The following is a 13,655-nucleotide window of genomic DNA, read 5'->3' as shown; positions in this document are numbered from 1 at the left end:
TTGTCTCTCATTACCTGAACACCCACCTTTCAGAGGCAAGAACCTCATGACGAGTTTATTTTTACAACCTGCAATTTGAGGAACAAAGTGACACAAAGATAAATGTCGTGGGGTTTTTGCGCCCTCTTGGCTTTCGATAGGTTTGCTTCATAGATTTGTGTGTGTGTGTGGAGGAGAGGGAATGAAGCAATCCGTGGTAGAGATCTTTCCATTGTGAACGTTGATGTCCGTGGATGCCACCTGTGAACATGGATATACATGTTTTATAAACAGGTTCAGCCACATAGCAATTTCAGTTCTCCTAGTAAGAGCTCAGAAAGAGCTCAGAAAGAGCTCAGTAAGAGCTGTGTTAGGAAAACACAGGTCATGGTTCAGGATGTGGACTCACCTGCCTGCATTACAATCTCTGCACATGAACTGGAGGTTGTCCATGACTTTGTGTACCTTGGCTCAACAATCTCCGACACTCTTTCTCTCGATACCGACCTAAACAAACGCATCGGTAAAGCAGCTACCACGTTTTCCAGACTCACAAAGAGAGTCTGGTCCAACAAGAAGCTGACGGAACATACCGAGATCCAGGTCTACAGAGCTTGCGTCCTGAGTACACTTCTGTACTGCAGCGAGTCATGGACTCTTCGCTCACAACAGGAGAGGAAACTGAACGCATTCCACATGCGCTGCCTCCGACACATCCTCGGCATCACCTGGCAGGACAAAGTTCCAAAGAACACAGTCCTGGAACGAGCTGGAATCCCTAGCATGTATGCACTGCTGAAACAGAGACGCCTGCTTTGGCTTGGTCATGTTGTGAGAATGGATGATGGCCGGACCCCAAAGGATCTCCTCTATGGAGAACTCGTGCAAGGAAAGCGCCCTACAGGTAGACCACAGCTGCAATACAAGGACATCTGCAAGAGGGATCTGAAGGCCTTAGGAGTGGACCTCAACAGGTGGGAAACCCTGGCCTCTGAGCGGCCCGCTTGGAGGCAGGCTGTGCAGCATGGCCTCTCCCAGTTTGAAGAGACACTTGGCCAACAGACTGAGGCAAAGAGGCAAAGAAGGAAGGCCCATAGCCAGGGAGACAGACCAGGGACAGACTGCACTTGCTCCTGGTGTGGAAGGGATTGCCACTCCCGAATTGGCCTTTTCAGCCACACTAGACGCTGTTCCAGAACCACCATCCAGAGCGCGATACCAGAGTCTTCCGAGACTGAAGGTTGCCAACAGCCAGTAAGAGCTCAGTGGTTATATTTCAAATTTCCAAACACACAGTCCCTGGACAGTGTGCGGAACACCCCTGCCTACCACACATCCCTCGTACTGTTGGCATGCCAAGGTACAAAGAATTTCGCCTACTGTCCTCATCCTTTACTGCCATCGCCACTGGTCTTCTCCTGCACTCCTTGGATTTGAAAAGAGGAACAGGACAGAAGTGTGGAAGAGAGGGGAGGGAAGGGCAAGACTGTTGTAAAGTTTACAGCAAGGCAGTGGGCAAGTGCAGGGGACCAGTGGTGTAGCTAGGGGGGTTCAAAGCACTAAGTTTGCAGGGAACCTCACTGCAAGCGGCCCTTCCCCCTCCAGAGCCATTCCAGACATTTGCTTCCATTTGGCTCCCACCGCCCCGGAATGACTCCGAGGGGGAGGGGCCATTTGCACGCCACGGTGAGGCTCCCTGCAAAACTGGGTGCTTTGCACCCCCTCTAGCTATGCCGCTGCAGTTGACACAACACTAGCTGTAATTACATCTCTGTGGCCTGGTGAGTCCCCATGTTTCCCCCCCTCCGTTCCACCTCTGTTTATGAGCCCAGGAAATCCAGGCTTTATTAAACCACAGCTCTATATGTCAATGAAATGCTGGAACTGTTATTTAAGTGTGGTTTAACCACAGTTTAAGCACAAAAGGAAACAGAAATTAAACTCTGGTTCCTTGTCATGGTTTGCTTCTGCTCCTGGGATCGATCGGGCAGTGCCCTGAAGCCTAACAATACTAATAAATAACGATACAATAATACAAGGCTTAAATAATAGCAAGGCTAGGATGTTTACATCACAACTTCCCACTAGAACTGAGGGGAAGAGGGGGAGCTGAACACACTTCAGGTTGCATTCTTGATCCAAGAAATTCAAATTTTGCTATAAATATGCAAAAGTAACTATTATTATTGTGGGAACCAGTTCGTGTCTGCGACACAAACGTTTGGGGGTTACATTCCTGTTGGCATCCAAGCCTGGGAGAATTACTCACAGGAGTGATTGCTGGACTGGAAAGCGTCGCACGAGCACTTGCGCTTAGAAGGCGGAAATGAACAGCAGGGAACAGAGTACTCCCTTATGGCCACGAAAATCTTTCCTATACACTGGGGTCCCGTGTAAGGAGAAATGGCCTTCAAAGAGTTTTCTGCAGAAGTCAGCCGTCTTTGGCTGGGATGTTTTTGTCCGGGAGTGCATGCTTGCCTTCTAGAGACGGGTAAGGATTTTAAGGGGTCAGGGTTAATTGTTAATTTAATAATACAGGTCCTCGTTTGTCTGTCCTCTAGAACAGTTTGGTCAGATTGCTTCCGAGCTGGATATAACTGGAGAAAAGGCATCTCCTTCATTGGACTTGAGCCCTCTAGAATGCCAGTCGAAGGAAGAACTGGCTGAAATTCAGCTGGGCAAGGTAACAGCATGATGAAAAATTTTATTGTTTTACAAGCATAAGTAAGAATTTTATATATATTGTTGCATTGAATGGGCAGCAGTCCCCCTCGTGCATACGCATACACGTGCATATAGAGAGCAAGAAGTCCCCAATGTGGGATGTGCGTATGGTGGGCACATGAATCCCTCCTACTGTTAATTTCCTGTCTTGATTAAGGATGAATCAGCATTTGTATCACATTTTCCAAGTGTACCGAGTGCTTCCTGTGTGTTCTTCTGTTGCTGTCCTTACAAAAACCCTGTAAGGTACGAAAATATAAATATCCCCATATTGCAGATGGGGAAGACTGAGGCTAAGAGAAGTTCATGGGAGGTGCTAGCACTAGTCATTGGAGTCTGCATGCTTGATTTTTTGTTGTTAATGTAAATAATGAGAGAGGGAGAGGGGAAGAGAGAGTGAGAGAGCACTGTAGTCCCTAACCTTATTGTTTATGTTAAAACTCAAGATGTAGAGCTGAATTCTGCAATGGACATTCTTGTCCAGTTTGGCCCTCGGGCTTCAGTACTGTGTGTTCTTGCCAGGGGATGATCTTCCATCGAACAAAGTCTGAGCGCTTCTGGAAAAAAACCCGCTCACCCTCCATGTGTGTTTGGTGCAATATGCAACTAGCAATATTGTTTATATAAGTCCCTTGAAGTTTGGAAGGATAAAGCTCTCCAAAACAGTGGGGGAGAAAAGCAGCATCACAACCAAGAAACTGAAGGTCAGCAATTAACCACGAGCCAGCTTGAGCAAGCCAAACTCCTGTGTCTTCTTCCTTGTTTGCCATGCAGGTTACCGAGGGTGATATTGGACCCTTCAGCTCCTTCAAACTCCAGGTTATTTTCACTCCATTAATTCCTGGAGACGCTCACGCTGAATTTGAAATTATCTTTGAGAACCCGGACTGCAAACCAGTGAGTCTTTTTCCCTGTCCCTCCCCCCATTAGCATGTGTTCAAGGAAAAGGTGCAAAGCTTTCCCCCAAATTTTAATGCGATGAGCTCAAGGACCTGCCATGGCTAGATGAACCCCCTCATTTTCGGTTGCTCTGCCCACTGATTTTGTCTGTTTGTCATTTTCCAATCCAAGCATCTGGTTTCAGTGTGTCAGCATGTAGTAGGCAAGCAAGGAGTTGTGTGAGCAAATTCATTATCAACTTTCATAGATTACAGTCCACTTCATCACATTTGCCGGTGCAGTAGGCAGGGGTGTGTGGGGGGATATCACCTCCACACTTGTAGATATGGAGAAAACAAAACCGAAACCAGGAATGTCAGCTAATGTGACACGAGAATGATCTACAGCATTGTCCCATGAGTCTCTACTCAGAAGTAAGCCCCATTGAATTAAGAGACTCACTCCTAGGTAATGGTGTATAGCAGGGGTGTCCAAAGTTTTTGGCAGGAGGGCCACATCAGCTCTCTGACATTGTGTCGGGGGCCGGGGAAAAAAAAAGAATTAACTTACATTTAAAATTTGAATAAATTTACATACGTTTACATAAATATATGTATTAAAGATGAACTTATATGAATGAATGAAGGTCTTGCAATAGCTCAAGGCCTATAAAGGGCCTTGCACAAAGCAAGGCCAGCCTTTCCTTTGCTGCCGCTGCTGCATCACAGACGTGAAACAGCAAGCAGTGGAAGAAACCCTCATCCCACAGCTCACACGAGAGGTCAAACAGTCGCCCTCACGCTAAGAGCAGTTGCATCAGGCCAGTGTGGGCTACAACAAATCTCCAGAGGGTCAGAGGCTCATTGGAGACGGGGGGCTCCCTGAGGGCCACATTGAGAGGCCTCGAGGGCCGCAAGTGGCCCCAGGGCCGGGGTTTGGGCACCCCGGTGTATAGGCTTGAAACCTTTAGTTTGAGAAGCAAGCTTATGTTTACAGAAGAAACATGGCTCCTGTTCACAAATGGAAAATTGGAGAAACCAGATGGAAATTTCAAAATGGGCAAAACCCTGCTTTAAAATGGACCTCCATGGGCAGGGCGCCAACTAGTTTGTAGGGCATGGGAACATGAGTTTGTGGCAGTCCTGAGTGTGCTCCCTGTCTCAAGCCCTCTGCTCAAAGTTTGACCCAGGGGGAAGTAGTCGGATCAGGAGTTGGACCACTCCTAGGCTCACTCCCCAGCTCCAGACAAGAATCTGTCCTGTCAGCCAGAAGACCCCAGAACTGGACCAGCCCTGTCCATGCTAATGCTGGGGGTGAATAAGGACAATTGACCTCCCTCTGCTAAGTATAAGAAAGTCCCTGCTTTGGAAGAAACCTCTTTGCCCAGTTAGTAGGAGTAAGTTCAGCTGCCCTGCATTGTGCACCGTGGTCTTCATTCTTATACATGAATGGAGCAGGCACATCAAGGCTATTGTCTTATCTGGTCTGGAGACCCCTCAAGTTTGGAGGAAGTGACTGAACCTCTGTGCTTTCAGGGTGTCCAGAGTGCTGGCCCGGCCTTTAATTGTGCACGTGTTCACGTTTTAGTTACGCTTCAGAGCAGTTGCTGTCGCAGTGGCTTTGCCGGTGTGGGTGACCAATCCGGATGTGGACCTCAAAATCTGCATGTACGACCGGCTTTATCAGGACTGCATCGTGGTTCAAAGCAGGTGGGTGATTGGACGATGTGCCTCCTTCCTTCGTTTTTTGACTTCTTGCGGCTTAACACCAATTCATTTCGGAATCCTTGCTTCTAGCCGGTGTAGAAGAGACGCCTGAATCCTTGCTTCAGCCTAGAAAAGAGACGCCTGAGGGGGGACATGATTGAGACATACAAAATTATGCAGGGGATGGACAGAGTGGATAGGGAGATGCTCTTTACACACTCACATAACACCAGAACCAGGGGACATCCACTAAAATTGAGTGTTGGGAGAGTTAGAACAGACAAAAGAAAATATTTCTTTACTCAGCTTGTGGTTGGTCTGTGGAACTCTTTGCCACAGGCTGTGGTGATGGCGACTGGCCTGGACGCCTTTAAAAGGGGATTGGACAGGTTTCTGGTGGAAAAATACATCACGGGGTACAAGCCATGATGTGTATGCGCAACCTCCTGATTTTAGAAATGGGCTATGTATCAGAGTGCCAGATGCAAGGGAGGGCACCAGGATGAGGTCTCTTGTTATCTGGTGTGCTCCCTGGGGCATTTGGAGGGCCGCTGTGAGATACAGGAAGCTGGACTAGATGGGCCTATGGCCTGATCCAGTGAGGCTGTTCTTATGTTCTTATGTAGCATCGTGGCGGAGAGATTGAGGTACAAATCAGGAAAGTCTCCAGTTTTGGAAAGGGACTCTAGCTGTGATCTTTGGCAACCAACTTAATTTCACCCAGGCACACACACAACCCACCAATGTTCTATAAACATTTGAAGCTGCTTATGACTGAGTCAGACTTTTGTCCACCCTGCCCAATACTGTCAGCACACCACAGACTGGCAGCAGCTCTTTAGGATTTCAGACAGGCAATTTTGTTGCTCTCTGTCTCTCTCTCTCTCTCTCTCTCTCTCTCTCTCTCTCTCTCTCCATGCTAAATCTTAGCTTTTTTTGGTTCTGTATCAGCTCCTCTGAGCAGTGGTGATTGTCAGCTCCCTCTTTCAATCCATGGTTTCTGCCAGCTAGATGCTGAGTGTTACTATTTCGGTCTTTCTTTTCTTTCCCGCTGTGTTTAGATTCTATTTTAAATGCAAGCAAATACGATTGGTTTTTTTTCCCTTTTAATTATTATTATTGTAAATGTTTATATATATATATATAAAATTTTTGGGTGGCTATTTCTGTTGAAAGGCATGCATCCTAAACGCCTTACCAGAATTAGACACAGCCAGGACTCTTCACAGTGGGAAGGAAATGAGTAAATCTGTTATCACAGAAATTCAGCTTACAGATGTGACAAGGACTGAGTTGCGTAAGAGGTTTTTTTTCCTGGGTCTAGATAACCCACCGCTCCCAGAGACGGGATTATAAACGCAGAGGCTGAGTAACTTTTTCTATCCGTCCAATTTCCAAGGCGTCCTGACAGCTTGAGTCCCCGGTTTTGAAGTGCTCCTGTCGCAAAGTGACCACATCGTTTAACCCCAGTCCTGATCTGCACCTCAGTTCCTTGCAAAAGCCGGACGCCCCTCCTTGTCCGCTGTCTTTAGGTTCTGTTGTCTGCACTGAGCGCCCTGTGCAGGGTGAAAGCTCCCTCTCCAGCATCAGGATAGCTTCCGAGAATTGGCTGCTGTTGTGGTCCAAGCACTGGCTCTGAAACCACAGGTGCCGGCAGCTCTAATCCTGCCTGAGTTGAATACCTTTGGCCCAGTCCAGGGCAGTGGACTGCCCTAGGGCTTGCTTTACCTGGTGCAGGAGGCATCCTGCCATGCAGCGGGTGGGGCAGCCCCCTGGGCGATGGCTGTAGTGATGTACCATTGCCCGGCCTCCACTGGTTTTTTGGCTATAACTTTTGATGGAATAGAGATATTTCAGTGTGGTTTCTTTCATTGCATTCTGCATGAAATCACACATTGATTGATGTATAACATTATGGTATTATTTAAACGTACCAAGATTTTAAAAATTTTGGCCAGTAGTGGTGTCACCCCCTGTGCACGTCACCCAATGCATGTCACCCCCTGCACCCCCCTCTCCCCGCATCCCCCTAGCACTGCCTCTAGTCCAGGGTTTGCTGTAGAGAAATTCTTTTTGCTGAAGGACCTGCTTGGCTGTGGCTGGGGAGAAACGAGGCAACTGTTTTCTTAAAAAGTTGGTGTTTTCGTGTCCTGTATTTCTGCATTGCTGCCAAAATAATTTGATCTCTCTGATCACACCACGTCCCTCTTGAAGTCCCTGATTTGGCTTCGTGTCTGCCCTTAAATCCAGCTCATTCTTGTCTGCGAAGCCCCCTCCCCACGCAACTGTGCCTTTTCCCCTTACTGCTTTGCTCTCATGTTCCTGCTTGCAGCCTTCGTTAAGGCAACACGTTGCTGTCGCTGCCCCAAAACGGCTCCAGCTGCGCATGGGAGAGGCTGTGCACGGCGTGTTGCGGTGCCTGCAGTGCTTACCGTGCTGTTCCCGTGTAGCTACGTCACTGACCAGTGGTTCTTAAACTGTGTTGGTCTCAAAAGCTCTAGGCACTCCTAAATTGAGTCTTGGTGAACCCCAGAGCACCAGAGCGTGTGCAGAGTGGTGCAGTGCTAAGCAGATGGTGGCCACAGATGGCGGTCTCAGGGAGCCCCTAAAAGGTCTCGGGGAGCCTCAGTGCTCCTAGGAGCACACTTTCGAGAAACACTGTCCAAATCCATGCAAAGATCTCTTGCTCCCTTGGACACCTCTGCTTGTTCTCCCTTGCCACTCACTATGCCTGGAACTACTTCCATAACCCTTCTTGGATCCTTTAAAAGGGGATTTAAACACCTGGTATCTGGTGTGCTCCCTGGGGCATTTGGTGGGCCACTGTGAGATACAGGAAGCTGTACTAGATGGGCCTATGGCCTGATCCAGTGGGACTGTTCTTAGGTTCTTAACTACAATTCCCAGGAAGCCTTGCAGGTCTCTTGTTACCAGGTGTGCTCCCTGGGGCATTTGGTGGGCCGCTGTGAGATCCAGGAAGCTGGACTAGATGGGCCTATGGCCTGATCCAGTGGGGCTGTTCTTATGTTCTTAACTACAATTCCCAGGAAGCCTTGCAGGTCTCTTGTTATCTGGTGTGCTCCCTGGGGCATTTGGTGGGCCGCTGTGAGATCCAGGAAGCTGGACTAGATGGGCCTATGGCCTGATCCAGTGGGGCTGTTCTTATGTTCTTAACTACAATTCCCAGGAAGCCTTGCAGGTCTCTTGTTATCTGGTGTGCTCCCTGGGGCATTTGGTGGGCCACTGTGAGATACAGGAAGCTGGACTAGATGGGCCTTTGGCCTGATCCAGTGGGGCTGTTCTTATGTTCTTATCTTTGATATTCCTCCACAACACCTACCATCCCAGCTGCCTAGTCCCCACACCTGCTGTGACTAATATGCCCAAGGCGTAGTAACTGAAATGTCCACCTATATTTTCACCTACTTATGCCATCTTCATTTCTCTCTGCTCCTTCCTTTGTCTCCATTTTAGATTGTGAGCCTCGTCCAGTCAGGGGTCTACCCCTTGCAGTATGCCACGCGGGCAGCAGTGCTTGTTTAACTAATTTCTACCTCACTTTTCCCTTTTGGAAAGCAGGGTAACAAAAACATCACTGCAACCAAGAATAAAATTAGTATTAAATGCTGCAATTAAGTATTAATTGTTGTCATGTCATGAGAATGGATGATGGCCGGATCTCAAAGGATCTCCTCTATGGAGAACTCGTGCAAGGAAAGCGCCCTACAGGTAGACCACAGCTGCAATACAAGGACATCTGCAAGAGGGATCTGAAGGCCTTCAACAGGTGGGAAACCCTGGCCTCTGAGTGACCCGCTTGGAGGCAGGCTGTGCAGCATGGCCTTTCCCAGTTTGAAGAGACACTTAGCCAACAGACTGAGGCAAAGAGGCAAAGAAGGAAGGCCCATAGCCAGGGAGACAGACTGGGGACAGACTACACTTGCTCCCAGTGTGGAAGGGATTGTCATTCCCTAATCGGCCTTTACAGCCACACTAGACACTGTGCCAGAACCACCATTCAGAGCGCTATACCATAATCTTCCGAGACTGAAGGTTGCCAACACAAGTATTAAAAGCTGGGCCAGAGATTGGGGCTTTAAATGCTGATGTAAGGGCTTGGGTGAATTTGTATATTGATAACAAAGTCTTGCCTGTTTGCTGCTGAGGTTTTGCTTTTCTCTTTTGTGCAGGGCGACGAGTGCACTGCGCCTGGAGTTTCCCGTTTGCAAGGAACTGGCCAATCACATGGAGTTGCTTCCCAAGACAGGCTACATTCAATCCCAGTCCTCCTTCAGTGTTCAGCTGAAGTTCCAGCCAAGGTAGGGGGTCATCGCCCTACAGACAGAGCATTGCATGCTGAAGGTCCCAGGTTCAAATCCTGTTGCATTCATTCAGAACTGGCAATACTGACCAACTTGGAATAATGGTTTAACTCAGGAGAAGGCAGCTTCCTGGATGATGAATAAGAATAAGACTGATGAATTTACAATATTTATATAGGGGGGGCCCATATCCGCAGATCCTGTATCAGTGGATTCACTTATCTACGGTTTGGGTCTTCAGCCCCCCCCCCCATGTGTCCCCTGCGCACGCCCTCCCTGGAGCTTCCCTGGGCCTCCTAGTGCTTTGTAAGGCATGAAATACTTCACTTCCAGTTTTACAGAGAAACCGGAAGTTGCATTTTTTTTAAACTGTCAGGCTCGGTCTGAGGCCAGCAGATGCCACAGATGAATGTCTGGCCTCAGAGGACTGTTCAGAGGTGAGGGGAGTAGAGCTGCCCTTGCTTCCGGAGGGTGGGAGGGAGGCGTTTGCCTGTATCTGTGGTTTCACATAACCACGGGGTGTTCCGGAACAGAACCCCCACGGATACGGGGGCACACCTGTACACTTCTTTTCAACGAAAAAAGTTCACAAAGCTGTGTACAGACAAAATCAAATAACTAAATGCCTCTCAGTCCCAAAGGGGCTCACAATCTAAAAAGATGCAGACGAGACAGCAGCAAGCAGCCACTAGAAAAGACACTGTGCTGGGGCAAAGAGGGACATTTACTCTCTCCCTGCTAAATATAAGAGAAGCACCACTTCAAAAAGTATCTTCAAAAAGTCCCTGTGAGCAGGGAAAAATTCCAAGTTTGGCTTCAATAGTTGCTCCATGCGAGAACTAGAGCAATTTATTTAATTTTGTTGGAATCTACTTAGAACCGACTCCTGGGGGCTGGGGATAAGAATAGGCCCTGAGTTTGGCTGTACTTGTCATAAGAGGCAACTAAACTGCCACCTGGTAGATGGGACTCGTCAGCCTGGGAAGGCAGCTCATCTGAGAGAAGGAAAACTCTGATCCCAAACCTCCACTGCCTTGTGGCTACATCCAGTTATGGAAAAGGCTTCAGGAGTCAACCTCGAGGCAAAATCTGGAGCCGGAGTCCCTGAGGCAGTTCATGGCTGAACACAGTCACGTTCTGGCAACTCCTGCGACGCCGCTGGAACCAACCGTATTGGCCTCTGCCTTTCCATTGGACCATTTCAGCGACGTGGAGAGGGGGGATTTGCTGCATGGGTAACAGCCTATCCTCCATACCTACCTTACCCAGGCTTCACGCACTGGAGAAGACACTCTGTTCCAGAACCACCATTCAGAGCGTGACACCATGGTCTTCCGAGACTGAAGGATGCCAACAATACAATACTTAGAACCTGCCTTTCTACCTCAGTGGGCAAACTTCCCCCAGCAGCTTGTAATAATTTATATAAATAAGATTTAAACGGTCCTGAAGAACATGCAAGTCACAAAAATACAAAGCAACTAAAACGTGTATTAAGCTAAGTATTGTAATTACAGCGCTGGAAGGCGCTGGGGGTCTCAAATCCGGGATTCCGTTAACAGGGCTCAGGCATCTTAATCTCTCCTCCAGCCCCAGGCAGAGGGAATTATTTGCCTGAATTCTGCTGCACTGCAGTGCCACCCTCACAGTGGCCAGAGCTGGAATTGCAGCTCTTCAGCCCTGAGAACCTGAGAAACTTGGATTTCCTGGGCTTGAAGACCTTTGCCTGAGTTTCTCGACTAGTCGCAGATTTGCTTCTCCGAACCTGGGGGTCTAATCACCAGCATATCTTTTAACTTTTTAAGGTGGGAACACTGAGGCAGATGAATGAGCAATTGGCGCAAGGCCAGCTGTGGCAGAGACTTTCTTATATTTTGCGATGTTAAGTCATGGTGGCACTCTTAAGCATACAGGCCCATTTTACAGCTGGGGAACACTGAGACTCAGAGAGATGCAGCTTGTCCATTAAATTGGACAAGCAAGTGTGCTTAGGCTTAGAGCCTTCCCTTGTTTTGTGTTTCTTCTGCCGTTGTTGCTATTGTTAGACTAGCAGGGTGAAAAACCCTTGCTGACCCACTGCAGCTCACTAGAAATCTACCAGCAGATCCTGACCTACCTTCTACTTGAATTGGGCCCTCATGTTGCAAGCTGAGCAATGAACCTCACTCTCATAACTGCCTGACTTTGACCAATAGAGCGTGGCAGAACAGATGTGGCAATATCCCTGTGCTCGGGGTAAAAGATGAATGAATTGTTCAGGGCGGAGCGATGTGTAAACAAAGCAAGAAATGAGCTTTTCGAGATTCTCAGTTGTTCATCTCACGTGGAAGGGCCGTCAGAGTTTTTCCCTCTGCTTACCAAATTTCTGGCTGTTCTCCCTCTTGACATAATTGCAAGGTACCAGCTGTCCAAGAAGGAAATTGATTTGGATCACATTCCTGTGCAGGGATGCTTTCCTTGCATGACAGCCACATTGTGGAAATTACCTTCCAGCAGGAGGTTGAGTGGGCAACACGGAAAGGTGCCTTCTCAAACGTGATGAAATCACATAGTGGTGCTTGTCTGTCCGACCACCATGGCAAAACCGGAAACCCTTGCCTCTTCGTGTGGCAAGAACCAAGATGGCCAGTTGCATCTCCACTCTGTCCCTGGTGTTTCTCTCTCTCTCTCTCTCTCTCTCTCCTGCTTCATTTTAAATTCCAGGGAGTAAGAGGAGGAGGAGAAGAAGCCACTGCAAGAGTGGCTTGTGTGCCATACTGCTGGGTGGGGGCCAGATGGAGGTGGTTAGGGTCACTGTGGGGACAAAGAATACACCCTACTGCCCTTTCAATCTGCTGTTGGAAGCAACTGTCACAGTCGGCTTTCTTTACAGGCTGACTGACGGTAGACTACTTGTTTCAATCCCTGTCATCTCCAGATGTATTGGGAAAGAACCCCACCTGGGCTTAGAGAGCTGCTGCCAGTCAGTGCTGACTATACTGAGCTAGATGGATCAAGGGCCAGACTCAGTAGGAAGCTTCCTATGTTCATCAGTAGTATCCATAGGGCAGTGATGGAGCCCTTGCTTTGCTTGCAGAAGGCTCATGTTCCATTCGTGGTACTTCCTGGTGGTGCTGGAAAAGACCGCCATCTGAAATCCTGGACGGCGGTCAGTGTCACCAACGCTGAGTGGTAGAAACCTGTGTTCCGACGTGGCAAAAGGCAGCCGTATGTGTTCGTGCTGTTCTTTGGATCCCAACCAGAACAAATTGCCAGGCTTTGCCGTGCTTTTCTTGCCGAGTAAATTCCCGTCCTCTTGTCGAGACAGAGTTGGTGCTATTATGACAGCTCCCAGGCCCTGCACTTCAAATGTTGTGAAACACTGCTGCAGTTTTGTCAAGTGGAGAAAGGCACACAGCTTGGCTTAAAACTGTTAATGGGGGGGAATGTATGGAAATCCCAGGCAGACTCTACTGGCAGAAGGTGGTTCTGTTTCATAAGTGCCCTTCTGTATTTTTCTGACTGTTAGTCACATTGGGGGAGAAGATGACATTTTTTTTTTTTTTGGGCTGGCTGTCATCTTGCTTGCCAGATGACTGCCAGCCATCTGGGGGCCACCAGAATTTTGGTCTCTGCACATGTGCGGCTGACCATAACCAGACAGGCGGTTCGGGCAGGAAGAAGCAGACTGGGAGTCTGACAGTGCAATTCAGTGCATGATGTAAGCTCCATTGAATTCAATGGGATTCATTCCAAGGTACAGTGGACCGTCCTTACCTGTGGGCTCGACATCTGTGGATTTGAATATCCACGGATGCCCAGCCCATGGCTGGAGGCTGCGTGCAACCTCCCTGAATCTCAGAAGGCTTCCCGGACGCTTCTGAAAGGCGCTTCTGGTTTGCCAGCACAACCCCCTCCCCAGATTTCGTTATCCATGGTATTCAGCATCTGTGGGAGATCACAGATCCCTCGTGGATGCAGAGGGCCCACTGTAAGTGTGTCTAGGACTGTAGCCTTACTTACTTTGTGAATAATTACTGCAACGTACTCTGCATTGGGCTGCCCT

The 13,655-nt window shown here is 48.6% G+C and overlaps 1 protein-coding gene across 1 annotated transcript in view; it reads left to right on the top strand.

Annotated features, from left to right (window-relative positions):
• The window catches only part of CFAP74 (cilia and flagella associated protein 74), a 123,123-nt gene that overhangs the window by 74,231 nt on the left and 35,237 nt on the right, over positions 1–13,655 (top strand). Inside the window, 4 exon segments of the mRNA XM_066637397.1 lie at positions 2,541–2,662; positions 3,478–3,600; positions 5,170–5,291; positions 9,479–9,607. Of these exon segments, the coding sequence (XP_066493494.1) occupies positions 2,541–2,662; positions 3,478–3,600; positions 5,170–5,291; positions 9,479–9,607 (496 nt within the window).

The sequence above is a fragment of the Tiliqua scincoides genome, chromosome 9, assembly GCF_035046505.1.
Source record: "Tiliqua scincoides isolate rTilSci1 chromosome 9, rTilSci1.hap2, whole genome shotgun sequence".
In the NCBI taxonomy this organism is placed as follows: Eukaryota; Metazoa; Chordata; class Lepidosauria; order Squamata; family Scincidae; genus Tiliqua; species Tiliqua scincoides.
This window is presented reverse-complemented; position numbering and strand designations above follow the sequence as displayed.